This window comes from Acipenser ruthenus, chromosome 14 (assembly GCF_902713425.1).
Source record: "Acipenser ruthenus chromosome 14, fAciRut3.2 maternal haplotype, whole genome shotgun sequence".
NCBI classification, from domain to species: domain Eukaryota; kingdom Metazoa; phylum Chordata; class Actinopteri; order Acipenseriformes; family Acipenseridae; genus Acipenser; species Acipenser ruthenus.
The window spans coordinates 35,692,140-35,707,048 of record NC_081202.1 but is presented as its reverse complement, the minus strand read 5'-3'; the positions used below and the strand labels follow the sequence as shown (position 1 = coordinate 35,707,048).

Genomic DNA, 14,909 nt, shown 5'->3' with positions numbered 1-14,909 from the left:
AACTGATTGAAATGGCACGCCCGATTTGCATCTTATTGCCAACAATACCAGCAGTTAAAGCCGGACATCAGTCTTTAACTTTACATTGGTCATGTTACTAACTACTAGACAGGCACTCCATGCTAATACAAAAGGTGAGGGAAATTCAAGGCTGAGCCATGTGAGTGGAGAGCTAGCTTGTACACAACCTAGACTTTACTTGGTGGCAGGGATCCGGTTCTCAAAAAAAGTTTTATGTATTTAACAACAAAAACAAATATCTAAGAAAAACATTAAGACACCCAGAAAGATTAAATAATTACAACAAAGATGTCTGGATCATGAAAAAGAAAGTCACCATGATGAAGTTTAAAAATGGACAAGTGGTTTCCGAGAACCACAACCAATAACGTACCGTAACATGGAAAACCAGACCACCCACCGTGAGCAACACTCGCAGTACATGGAGTAACTGCCCTATCCACACTATCGAAATGCATGATCAATATGCATTGAAACCAGGATTGCCATTCACTTCATAATTTCAAAATGTGTTGTTTGTGCATTATTTAAATAAAGTGAACAGGGTATTAATGTAACAGGTGCCCAAATAACAACTAAAATAATACACATTGGGGTCCATCACAATTGGATGTTAAGGAAAATTGTACAGGCACCTCCACAATTAAGTGGATAAGAGTATGTCTATAGAAAAGGGTGTCATTTTTTTAAATGTTTTTAGATTGGATGATACTAAAGGGGATTAATAGGGATTTTATTTATGGCTGACAGTGTAAAAATGCAGCAATTTTAGCCATAGTGCATGATCTTCATAACATCAAACTAGTTCAAAGTCTGCCTTTGTAATGAAAGCATACATGAATCCCCCCACCCCCACAGTTGTCTGTGGTTTTGATCACAGGCCATGTGATCAAATGTTAAAAAATTTTAAAAATAAAATCATGATATTAAACCAAGTCACCAAATTATCAAGAATGCATTTTCTCTTTGCATCCCAATTCTTCAATTAGGAACATGTTTAAGAATTGACTTTTTGAAGATTCCTTATCAATTCTGTACCGCAATACAATGTATCGTTAGGTTATTATCATAACCCTAGTACCCTAGTACGTCTGAAAACCACCCCACTTGAACCCATACAGGGAATGTGTGGACACTGCTCTGGCATTCTGCAAGGTGTCAATAACCCAGTCAAAGCCCCGGAAGGCTCAAATGTTGTCGTTCTGGGGCCAGACCCAAAGCCGCAGGCTTGATGGGTTGGATGCCACAATGTCCCCCGCGACCGACTGAGCAGGTAGCGACGTTCGGGCAGGCTCCATGGCTGGCCGCTCAGCAGCTGCATCAGAACTGGAAACCAGTCTCCTGGGTCTGTAAAAAGCTACTAATAGCATCCTGATTTTCTCCAGACATAGCGGGAGCATGGCAAGTGGTGGGAAGGCATACAGCCTTCCCAGTGGGTCCCCAGCACCTGTTATGGAGAACAAGCGGGGATAATGGGTCGATTCCTGGGAGGCAAGAGGTCTATCTGCTCTTCCAAACCTTTGCCAAATGAGGCTCACCACCTCCAGGTGAAGCCTCCATTCTGAGGCACTGGGAACTCCCCTTGAGAGGAGGTCCACTGCCTACTTATCACTGCAGGAAGGTGTACTGTTCGCAGGGAGAGGAGGTGATCGTGCGCTCAGAGTAACAGCTTCCTGGCTACTCGATGGAGACTGAAGGCCACCATGGTGGTTTATATAAGCCACCACGATGCTGTTGTCTGTCCAGACAAGCATGTGTCTCCCTTGACCCTCCTGTAAAAATTCTGCAAGGCTAGAAACGCTGCCTACAGCTCCAAAATACTGATACTGAGACCCAGTCACGGGGGGTGCCATAGCCCTTGTGCTCCCCTGCCATTCCACACAGCGCCTCAGCCGAGGCTGGACGCGTCCGTGGTGATGACCTCCCTCTGGTGACGCTGCCCAGCGCTACGCCTAAGCGCAGGTGGGCAGGCTGCGTCCACCAAGAAAACGCCTTCAGACACTGACGAGCCACTGTCACCAGGAGGCCACGGTTCAATGCGGGCTGAAAAACCCTGCTGTTGAATTTGGAGAGGGCGCTGAAAAGCTTCAGACAAGCGGCCATTCTGTACTGTGTACTGCATGGACCTGGAGTCCAGGCGCACTCCCAAATAGAAGGCTGTCTGCGAGGTTTGAGCTGGCTCTTTGCACGATTCACCTACAAGCACAGTGTGGGCCTCTACCTGTACTGGAGACTGAACCAAATGAACCCAGTGTACCATATGAATAGCCCATTCTTGCAGCAGAGCTGCTACCTCCCGAGACACCACAGCAATATCCTGTCGGTCCGTGACTGACGCTGCTCACCTTGTGGCTTGGCCTGAGGCTCTTGCCTCTGTGCCAGGAGGCGGTCTGGCCACAGGCGCAGCTGGCTGTGCTGGTCCCTGAGGCTGCTGGCACAGGAATAAAAACCCAGCCATATGCAATAGCAAGCAATGTACAGTAAGAATGTACAGTTTCTGCCTCAGCTGCGACAGTAACAGAACTGTTAACAAGGCCTGCTTGGTACCAGACTGGGATGGGAACACCGGTCGGTAGCGGGCCGGAACCAAACAGAACGTTGTCCCCATCAGGCAGGCGTGTCTGTGGGAAACTGCTGCCCAGAGCTTCTCTATTCCCAGGTACGTGGCTCTCCCTTGGCACAGAGTCATGAGGTGAGGACACAGCTACCTCTCTGAGAGGGTGATGGAGAAGAGCTCTGTACAGGTGAGGGAGGCAGAGCGCTCTGTAGAGCTGCAGGAGAAACGTTTCTCCAATGCATGTTTGGAGAATGTACACAAAAGTCGTAGAAATGCAGTTTACCAGTGCCTCCTTTGCGTGCTGCTGCCTCAGGCAGGAAGAGCATCTGCTTGTCCACAGGCAGGCTGGCCCTGCATATGTCACAGGGATAAATCCCAGTCATTATACAAAGAGCAAGCAACGTACTGTAAGAATGTACAGTTGATGTCTCAGCTTGCTAAAATCAGCAACTGGACTGTCAACGAGGCCTGCTTGGAACTAAATTGGGGATTGTAAAACCCTGGTCAGTAGCAGGTCGGAACCGGGACTGTACTGGAATGGTACGAGGTCGGTTTGGTGCCTGTAGCACTGGGTTGCTACAGTACTGTTACTACCCACAAGGGGGCGCCTGCTCAAGCAGTAACGCCGCTGTACAGTAATGGAACAGGGCGGACCCTCTGTAGACCAGGGCACCTGAAAGACTGCAGTGTCCCTTTTGATCAATGGCATAAGCTCCGCAGTTACAGGGAGAGTATAACTGCAGGGGATGCGCTATGTGACTCAGACAGGTATGTCTTCAGACAGGAACGCCAGCTCCTAGAGATGCAAAGCGCCTTAGAGAAATGCGCACACAACTCGCAGAAAAGTGGTTTGATAGACAGCAACTGGGCTGTCAACAAGGCCTGCTTGGTACTAGACAGTCAGGCTGGTCTTGCATGTGTCACAGGGATAAAACCCAGGCATAATGCAAATTGCAAGCAATGTACAGTTGCTGCCTCAGCTTGTGTTTGGTACCGATTTGGTGCCTGCAGCACCGGGTAGGAACATTCCAGCTGCAGCTCCTGTATACAGTACGTACTGTAACAGGCTGGTGCAGTATACAATACTTTTAACAAAAACAGCTGTCTCAGACAACACAAGCAGCAGCGCCGCTATCCAGTGTGTTACAAGTACTGTAAAAACAGATAAAAACAGCGCAAGTCGAGACTCAAAATCGGTCCGCTGGTCCTGGACCAGGGATGGTATCACTGTTTTGTACCACAATACCACCTTTGAACAGAGTCTGAACGGTGATGAACGGAGGTTGAACCAAGCAGACAGCAAAATGAACCGATCGGTTCACAGCTGCACGGCGCCTGAGCCTTAGTGCTGTGCTGAACAGTACCTTGCAAGGCACGGTTCAGTGAGTGTTAAACTCGGTGGTGGTACGGTCCAGTTCGGGTCACCCGGTGCAGTAACCTTGTTAGCTGTTCGGTACGTATATTGGGTTGGGAACGGAGCAGGTCTGTGACTCACAGTTACTGCAGAAGCAATATATAGGGGTGCTCACCTATATAGCTTTAGGCAAACCAACACAGCCCTAAGACTGGGGAAAGCCCGCTGTCAGAGCCGGTCAGGGCGGCAACAAAACACTACAGGAGGGGCTGCGGATAGCCAGACCCGAAGCAGAGCAACTGCTAGTGAATCAAGGTGGTAACCTCGTTCGATTTACAGAGTACCGGCGGGAACAGAAGCAGGTCTGGACCCACAGTTACCACGGGTGCTGCAGCGTTCTTGGTTAATCCAACAGTCTGAAAACTGAGGAAACCTACTATTAGAGCCCTGCAAGCAGAACTGATGTGGCAACAAAACACTGAGGGAGAAAACTGCAAGCGCGTGTCTCAGTCCAACAGGTGTGCTAGAATTTCCGTTCATCACCGTTCAGACTCGGTTCAAAGGTGGTATTGTGGTACAAAACAGTGATACCATCCCTGGTTCAGGACCAGCGGACCGATTTTGAGTCTCGACTTGCACTATTTGTATCTGTTTTTACAGTACTTGTAACACACTGGATAGCGGCGCTGCTGCTTGTGTTGTCTGAGACAGCTGTTTTGCACTACAGTGGCAAACACTGTTGCAGCAGCAAAGGTCAATCAAAATGATCTAGACAGCATTCAGAACTGGGCAGACACATGACAAATGACATTCAATAGAGAAAAGTGTAAAGTATTGCATGCAGGCAATAAAAATGTGCATTATAAATATCATATGGGAAATAGTGAAATTGAAGAAGGGAACTATGAAAAAGACCTAGGAGTTTATGTTGACTCAGAAATGTCTTCATCTAGACAATGTGGGGAAGCTATAAAAAAGGCTAACAAGATGCTTGGATATATTGTGAGAAGTGTTGAATTTAAATCCAGGGAAGTAATGTTAAAACTCTACAATGCATTAGTAAGACCTCACCTAGAATACTGTTCAGTTCTGGTCACCTCGTTACAAAAAGGATATTGCTGCTCTAGAAAGAGTGCAAAGAAGAGCAACCAGAATTGTCCCGGGTTTAAAAGGCATGTCGTATGCAGACAGGCTAAAAGAATTGAATCTATTCAGTCTTGAACAAAGAAGACTACGCGGCAATCTGATTCAAACATTCAAAATCCTAAAAGGTATAGACAATGTCAACCCAGGGGACTTCTTTGACCTGAAAAAAGAAACAAGGACCAGGGGTCACAAATGGAGATTAGATAAAGGGGCATTCAGAACAGAAAATAGGAGGCACTTTTTTACACAGAGAATTGTGAGGGTCTGGAACCAACTCCCCAGTAATGTTGTTGAAGCTGACACCCTGGGATCCTTCAAGAAGCTGCTTGATGAGATTCTGGGATCAATAAGCTACTAACAACCAAATGAGCAAGATGGACTGAATGGCCTCCTCTCGTTTGTAAACTTTCTTATGTTCTTATGTTCTTAAATTCTGTGAAAAGAAACAGAAAAATACACACCGAGAATTCTCACACAAAACAATAAACATTCGATTACCGTTAATTATGTATAATTTTCATAAAAAATTATTATTTTTTTTTAATTTTCAACTTCAGCCTAGCAGCCTGAGAGAACACAAAAAAACGACTTAAGGTTATTTGATCCCGGGGAAGGGGCGACTGAGCCGCTGGCTTCACGCGGGGCACAAGGCCGCTGAGGGACTTCACGAAAACCACGGCTGAGTGCACAACACGTGTAAATAGCAATTACTATAATCACGTAATAGAAATCGCATTAGCAGTGTAATTACACAAGCGAATAAGCAGATAAAAGTATATTCAACACTTATCTGTTCATAGTCTCTGTCTCAGGTCGGATGAAAGAAAAAATTATATTGAGATCTATGCGTGCAGTCTATTTATGCCCTCGGGAGTGGGCATGACTGCATCACAGGCTCTGAAGAGCAGTCTGTTATATCTATTCAGGTTACAGGGTCTAAGGATAAATACCCATGAGGTAATAGTTACATTTCTTACTTGTTGGGAACCAGTCATTTTTAGTATCCTATGTTACTACACATTTTTCAAGATTTTGCATATTCATTCACACGAAATGTAGACATACTTTAGCTCACACAGGCCCCTAATTTGAGTAATCCAGCTACACCATTTGAACCCATTTTATTTCAGGTAAGCAACAAACGTTATCCCACCCGGTTTACAAATTATCCAAAAGGTTTTCAATTACGTATTACTTGAAGAATAACCATTGTGTTTATTGCAGCAAGGGAAACATTCCTCAGAAAAGAGGATTTCATTTTGGAACAGCACAAACCTGTTACTTTACAAAAATTCTACATTGGGATAAAGGGAAACAAACATGTTTAAAAAAAAAAGAAAGAAAAGAAAAAGATATAACATGAATTCCAAGTTTTTTTTTGTAATTTATTTGCCTGCACTCAATCCAGAACATATTTCCATTTATAACCCTAAAGACAACTGAACCCTGAAACCACCCTTAAACTAAACATTTAATCCTTTACAAACAACTATAATTGGTTTAGTGTCCAACTTTTAAAGAAGTATAAAAGGACTGATGATTGTCTTCACTTAAGCAGGTCAGTTTGTAAAGTTGATAAATTATTATTAAGCAATCCGGTTCACCAAGGGAGATCTTTAAAGCGGGTAAACTGCTTTAGCTGGAGAAGACTTTTGGGTAAGACCCTCTCTTCAACCCCAGGTGAATACAGTGTAATGCAGGGGGTGGAGGGGTCGCAAGAGAAGAACTAGGGTCCAATCTTATTGCAAAGTCTTAAAACCCTAAGAGCCCTGACCCTCCAAGCGAAAGGAACACTTAAGGAAGGTAATGCCTTAGATTCCATAGCCACACAGTGGAGTTTAGATATCGGGAACATTAAAGCATGAATAACTGTTGTATCTGGAAGTGTGTAACAGATCATTCAGACTTTTGGATGAATGGGATATTGTAAGTCAATTGTATTAGCAATTTCACTACTACAGGGTAACAGTAGTGTACTTTGCCTTGACCCCCATGCAATATTACATCACATTGCACTGAGGCAAGTTTGGTGGCATCTCCAGTTTTATTCAAAATATACAATTTGTATACTGGGGTCTGTTTTCATAGAAATTAGTTTTAAAAGTGTTTGTAGCAATCCAAGTAAAATGTCATAAATCTCACACTTCCATTTGCTATACAGGTCTCCAATGTGCAGTTTTGGATGAAATTAATGTCACTGTAAACATGTATTTAAAACCCAATATCTGATGTTAACCACTTTATGGCACAGGAGGGTTCCTTTAAGCATTTGGGATATCTGGTTAGTGCCATCTTCACTGTACTGGATTTATTTATAGTTTTACCATAGACACTAACAACAGTGCCTGTTGAAAAACAGGGCAGGGTGACTGAACCCAGTGTCTCAGTCAAATGCGACCCCCCCCTCCTGAAAGTTCCCCCAACGCCATTCCCTCAAGACAACGGGGCTTGAATACCCTGTTAAAAATGCTTTAGAATTACAATTAAAGTAAAAACTATCATATCCTAAGCAGTGCATCGCTGCACGATTGAATCCTGGCATTGGAGGAACAAATTAGGGAAAATAAAAATAAAAACACCCTTAATTCAAATCCAATATATGGATTGGTAGCAATAACAGACTACGACTACTACTGACTTATCAAAACATAAAAGGGGAAAAATTAAATTAAAAAAGGCAGCCTGTATATAGCGGAACTAGTGGTTCGCCCTCTAGACCTTTTTTCGAATTCGAGCCTAGAAATGGTGGACAGCACGTGGTGGTTTAGATGTCCTAAACTATTTTTTCCTCAAAACCAGCGCTACAGCAACAGCCAGCGCCACCACTGCGGCAGCCGTAACCCCGTAGTACAGGAATGAGTTGTCGTCTGCCAAAGAGTCCTTCTCCTCTTCTGGTGGCACCGTTTCTACCTTCTCCTCTGGAGCCAAGGGCACCTTCTCTGCTTCCTTCGGGGCTTCAGGCACCTGTTTTGGGCTCTCTTTCAAGATATCTACCACCACCTCTTTTATTGCCTGCTCCTCTGCCTGCACAGCTGGTTTGGCTGGCTCCGTTACAGGTTCCACGATTGCAGGAGGCTTGGGTGGTTCTTCTGCTGTTTTCAGTGCAGTTTCAGCTGCTGCAGGTTGCTGTACCGGTGCAGGCTCTGGCACACTGCTTGGCGTCTCCTCTTGAGGGATAACGGCAGTAGCAGCAGCAGCAGCAGCAGCCGCCGGTGGTGAGACATCAGTCTGCTGAGGCAGAGCGGTGGATTCCAGCAGTGCTGGCGGGGTCACCGGTGGCTCCTCCTTAAGTTCAGTCTTCAAAACGGACTCTTGGGCCCCCTGGACTTTCAGGACTCCTGCCACTGATATGGCCCCTTCATCGTCTGCAATCTCCTCCTTCTCCACGTGAACTATGTCCGAGTTGGAGGAGTTATTCTCGCTCCTCTCCTCCCCTCCCTCGTTGCTGTCCAGGCTCTTGAGATCTTCTGGGTCCATGGTGACCTGTGCCCAGGACTCTGGTCCAAGGGAGACCGGCAGGCTCTCTGTCTGCCAGCTCTGGCTCACTGAAAGGGACACGGGCAGGCTGTCAGACTGCCAGGAGCTCAGGACTGCGAGCGACTCGGGAGGGCTCACCTGGCCAGATTTGTCACTGGTCAGGATGTAGATGTCGTTGCTGTCCTCGGCAATGATCCCTTGGTCCTCCTCTTCCTCCAGGCTGAAAACTGTACCCTGCAGAGGGAAGCAGAGACCGGCATATTAACACAAATTGACTAACTGTGAATGACAGATGAACAGGCCTTTCCTTATATCCCGGGATTCTGATACTCTTTAGCGGTTTTGCATCACCCTGTAGAATTAACTAACTTTGCTTTATGTTGAAAGAAATGTGCTGCATAATGTTACGTTAACGTATTGAATTACATATCGCTTTGTATTTTTCCATATACTTAACGAAAAATTGAAGAATGTGACATTTCGAAATCCAACATGAAATACCGTTTGGCTCCCTGTAGACACTTGCAATATAATTTTGTAGTTTCTTTGATCACAATTTAGATATTTTATTTAACATTATGTAAATATATAAATATATTCGAACGACACGAATGCAGCAGGAGTACATAAAACAAAGACGACAACTGTAGCTAGTGATGAAAAGTAAATACCGTTTCCTTCTTTTGTGGAGACGATATAAAATACATAAAACAAAGAAATAGAGTATCGGTACACAACACACTAAAAAAAGGAAATTTAACAGCGACTGTTTCTGGTTTAACATGTAAATTATTCAAAAAAAATACATCTACGCATTTATTTGGAACTACTGAAGAAATTAGTTTAATACAATATACTTCTATTGATTTTCAATTAAATAAAATCTTCAGTTATTGTGTTAATGTGATTATTATTATTATTGGTCAATATTATTAAAACAAAAAAGCATTTTACAGAAATACGAAACCAGTGTGTGGTGCTCCCCGTCACTTTGACTAAAATTAAAGTGAAATAAAAAGAGAGACACATACCAGACATACCAATTTTCAAATGTTCTGCTATTTCTTGCCATACGGCGTCCTTTTTAATTGTCTTTATAACCACTGACACTGGCATCATAAAAGAACATTATATTTTTCAACTTTAATAATTACATTCTCATTGATGTCCATTTTTTTTTTATTTCTGTGGTAATCTCTGCGTGAGCGAGACAGTGACAGTGTGACAGCCACTACCTTTGACCTTATTTCTGATTGGTCCATTGCGACGCGAACAGCTTGTGGCGCAAATAGAAATAAACCACATTTATTTCTAAATTCGCTCTCTACGGGTGCGGTGTGCATTGCCCCATTTAAATATTTTCTCTATTTTTTTTACGTTTCAAAACGAATGTACTAGCTCCCCCAAGCTGCATGGTCACATGATTTGAATGGAATGGAGAAGCAGTTAGTCCGAGCTCTTAGGATTCTTCAGACAAATTCAAAGCCAGATTGAGGGGAAATGATAACTCAATATGAAAGCAACAGAACCCAGAATCCCCAAGAATGATTGTAAACACCCTAAAAAAGAATTTGAAATCTATCAATAGGCAAACATGTTTTGCAATTTCATATGATTCACCATAAGCTTACCCTTACCCTTTAAAACAACCAGAACAGAGTTCTGTAACTCTGACTCTCAAACATAAAAAATGCCAGTACAATCTTAAACCAATACAAAATCCAACCAATAAATAAAGACTTGTTTTTTACTGATCAATTAAGTAAGAATGTAGACGACAGGTACCAAAGACTACAGGGTCCATTTCAATGTTGAATGTTAACTGGCTTAACATTTATAAAATATCACTGTATTTTCTTAGTGTATGTACATGTGAATAAGTAGGCCAACAAACTGCCCCCCCCCCCCCCCCCCTTGAAGAGAACGGCAGAATTAAGATCCGCCACATTTTAGATCATTAAACTAGACTTCAATATAAAACATTAACTGTGGTATTAAATTAGACCTCAATATTAAACACACTGGGTAGACACCATCAAAAAATGTTGTTTTCAGGCTTCATCTTGAAAGGTCTAAGGATAAAGGGGGTGACCTTCCCCAGGGGCAAAAAAACACCCATTAATTCCTCATCTCAGAGGGCAGTTACAGCAGCTGTAGGATTAGTGCTGGATTACAGCAGCATTAGGAAATCAGAAATTAAAGCTGGCCCAGGCACTGGGCACAGACTCTCTCAAATTCAGACTTCAATATCCGTTGCTATAATCTTAGTAGGCAGATGTAGCTTCGTCCTTCTGCCCGAGCAGATTACAATTCCAACCAGAACATAAGAAAGTTTATAAACAAGAGGCCGTTCGGCCCATCTTGCTTGTTTGGTTGTTAGTAGCTTATTGATCCCAGAATCTCATCAAGCAGCTTCTTGAAGGATCCCAGGGTGTCAGCTTCAACAACAGAAGGACTGACGCAGCTTCAAATAATACCACTGAAAAGGATATATTAAAAGCAAATGAGACCACTCTTCTATACGCAAGCAGATATTGTGTCAACCCTTACGGACATAAAAATGTTCAAGTTTAACTAACCTGTCCAGATTAAAATGAATATTTTCTATCACTCATTTTTCTACCATTTTCTGGTTTAATATTGTGTTACATAAGATTCCTGGCTCTTATGTACAATATTTAATATCGAATAAGTGATGACGGCAAAACACCCTTTAAAAGGGTATCATTTGTCATGCGACCCCCTATTATGTGCTGTAGACCTCTAAGGGGGGCTCGGACCCTAGGTTGAAAAACACTGCTTTAATTGATTCATTTTGCTATTGAAACTGTGGATTTATGACTGAGAACACAGAGCTGTTGATTAGTCAAAGAAAACTGTGAATTATTTGTATTCCCTTCTGAAAGTCCATCACTTTGAAAACCGATACAGTATCCATGCGTGTGTAACACTTCTTACAAACCAAATGTACTGGAATTCAATTCATCTCGTTTTTGAGAGCATTTTATGTGACCGCCTTGACGTCTATAATATAATGTTATCAGTTCAGTTAGAAATGTTTTAAGTGGGATAAACAGCTCCAAGTGGTGAATCGGAGAGTTCAAATCCAGTGGACTATTTTCAGAGATTCACCACTTATCGTTTATGCTTTACATACTGAACTGGTGATTTAGAGCCATCAAAATCCATGTCGGTTTACATTTTAAAATAATTTATTAAAATATATAATATACAACGTTACATCATCCAGTTTATTTTTCACCCATTAACTTGCATCTGGCAGTTTCATCAAACAGATTATTATTATTATTATTATTATTATTTTTTAATCAGTGCAGTCTGTAGTCAATCAAAATTAGGGGTGACTACTAGGATTTAAAGACCAATGCAATTCATGGTTAAGTGAAATTACCTTAGACATGCAGGTCTACCTAAACGTAAGGCTGCAAACAGAGCTTTTTAAAGTAATGCAGCTAGCAAAATAGTTTCACACATTTCCCCTGCCATTGCACTTCCATTCATTAGATCGGTCTCAAAACGTGCAGTTTCAAAAGAAACACATGCTTCAGAAAACATGCATTTTCATTTTATAACAGGCTACCTGGTACTTCTCCATGTTAAAGAAAACTCTATTTGCAAGCCATGCCTTTAGACTGTCTTGCACTTCCTGTGTCATTTCACCTGGCGAGTGAACTTGTGCCCAGCCCTTCACTGACTTTTTTCCTGTCAATAACCAATCAGCTACTTCCCCTTTGTGACTGGCATACTTGCAGCCAGTAACATGCTTTGACCCAGAAGGCACTACTGAGTTAAACCTGGCCCAGGAAGTGTAAATGCAAACAGGTAACCCGTGAATAAGGCATAAAAACAGAGTGTTCATTAACCTAAAGTAGTACCAGATATCATGTTTTTCGCTAATGGAAATGCAAAAACAGGTCCAATTTAGGAAATGGTATGGTACCAGATTATTTCAAACAAATAAGAACGCTGTAACGTGCGTTCCTTTCACCCACATAGTGAACGGAAGTGCAAAACAAGTAACACACAATAATTCCATTACCTAGAACACCTTTCAAGTCAAGGATAATTTGGTAATTAACTTGGAACACGCGTCTGTGAAATGCCTAAACTAAAAGAACATTAGAAGATGGGCATTCTGCCTACAAGCGACGGACAAAATGTTTTTTTCTTCATGTTGAATGAAACTACTCTAGAGTGCATTTTCCCTCCCCATGGGTATCAAATCAGATGTAAGCTCTCAATTTTGCTCATTTTAAGAATTGTCCTACACTGCAACCATTTTTCAATCAGAGTGCGGTTTGAAACAATATTGTGTTTTATCATCACATCTTAAATGCTACACAACATACTGAACACTGAAGTTGTTTAACAATGACGACAGCATCCAAAAATAGGTGAAAAGTAGGAAAATGTACTTAAAAACGAAGAAAACTGCACAAGTGGCCCAACACAGGTTTCAATACACATGTAAAGCATAAGAATATGGTGATGGTCAAGTTAAATTCTGCAAATATTCCCTATGGTAGTTCCAGTAAAGGTGAAACATCTTCCACAGTAAATATTTTACTCCCTTGTCCTTTAGCAGTGTGGCTGAAAATATCTTCACCTTTCAATACCCCAACCTATCAGAGGGCCTAAATATTGGACTTAAAATCCATCATGCTCAACCACCTAAGGAATGCCCTTACCAAGTTTCATAAAAATTATATGGGTAGTTCTTAATATACAGGTAAAGAAGTACATGGATACAAAATATGATATACTGTATATCTAGGGCTTCTGGTTTTTATTCATTTCATTTTTCGGTGCTTATTTTTAGCTATTTTCTAGTTATGTAAATTGTTTTATTTCAGGGCTTTCACTTTTTATCTGCTGTATGAAATTTTTGGTTACTTTTGTTTTTTCTGTCACAATATGTATAGTAACTGGAGTAAGTGTGTAAATACTCCCTAGCATACTGTAATATAGCTATAAATCTCGCAAGGAAGAACATATCATTTTAAATATTGCACGCGTGTTACAATCCTCCAATAGAAATGTAGGAATTTGCTGCCACTCAGTTTGGGTGGGTTTAAAGTATTCAGAACGAATCAATGCGAGATACAAGCCAGTATTTTATTTTGTAGGTATTTATTTTACTTTTTTCACATGAAAAGGGGTCAAGTCAACGTGAATTGAGTAACCATTTCCAGTGTTTATTGGATATACACCGATTTCATTCCATTTTTATTGGTTAAAAACGAAAATCAGAAGCCCTAGATATACCATACAGATCAGTCTATTTAAAAAAGAAATCTCCCTAATCATTCTCTTCTGAACAAACAAGATTCCATTTTTAATTACCATGCTTCTGTTCCAGGAATCAGGTTTACTTATAACTGACTGTACCACGCTCCCTTTATCTGGGTGTCTCACACAAGACAATGTAATATACACTTATACAGACAGGAAGGTGTTAAGTGACACACTGCAATTCTTTCACTCATGCACACAGTCACATGCAAACCAGCTTCTTGAAATACCTTCATGTATGACTCAACTTGTGCCCATAAGCCTTACAGTTTTTTTGCTTCTATAATTGGAGCTTGAAGTGGACAGCTAGCTCAGTTGTCACATAAAGCTTACAGCATTAGAATTAATGTTTAAATGTACAAAAACCATGGATTGAACAGCAGCTAGCAGCTGATTGATCTCAGAACTTGGGTCTTAAAGGATCCCAGTGATTCTGCCTCAACAATCATAACTGGGTACTGTAGCACATTCCATCCCCTCACCACTCACTGTATGAAGAATTGTCTCCTTCCCTCTGTCCTACGTCTATCTCTGCTTCATTTCCAACTGGGTCCTGGTTTCTGTAGTGTGCTTAAAATAATTGTTTGGGTTAAAAAAAAAATAGTTTTTGTTGACTCTGAAAACAACTGATTAAACAGTACCCAGGAAAATCCTGACTGGTGATAAAGTAATTCTATAAAAACTAGGGTCCCTTTGAAAAATACTGGGAATTGAAATTAGCAAGAACAAAACAGAAGGCTAAAAACTGGTCATTAAAGTATATTTAAGACATTTAAAATAAGTGCCACACTTTTTGAATTTTCAGTCCTGGAATGAATTCTCATATGTAGCTCATAAATTCTAGTGGATCATTGGGTTTAACGCTACACTCATTCACACCAATGATGTTCTACCTTAAAAATGCTCTGGAGTGGCAACACTAACATCTACATGTATTAATGCTTTATACAACATTTAAGAAGATACTGCAATATGTTTTCAGATGTACCGGTATTTTAAGGTTCTCTTGGGGCAATGCTAGAGGATTAGCTGGTGATAATA

The 14,909-nt window shown here is 41.7% G+C and overlaps 1 protein-coding gene across 1 annotated transcript in view; it reads right to left on the bottom strand.

Annotated features, from left to right (window-relative positions):
• Positions 1-6,269: 6,269 nt before the first annotated feature.
• Positions 6,270-14,909, bottom strand: part of LOC117419500 (bcl-2-like protein 13) — a 30,163-nt gene continuing 21,523 nt past the window's right edge. The window contains exon 7 of the mRNA XM_034032289.3: positions 6,270-8,789. Within this exon, the coding sequence (XP_033888180.3) occupies positions 7,857-8,789 (933 nt within the window). The 3' untranslated portion in view covers positions 6,270-7,856. The remainder of the gene's footprint in view (positions 8,790-14,909) is intronic.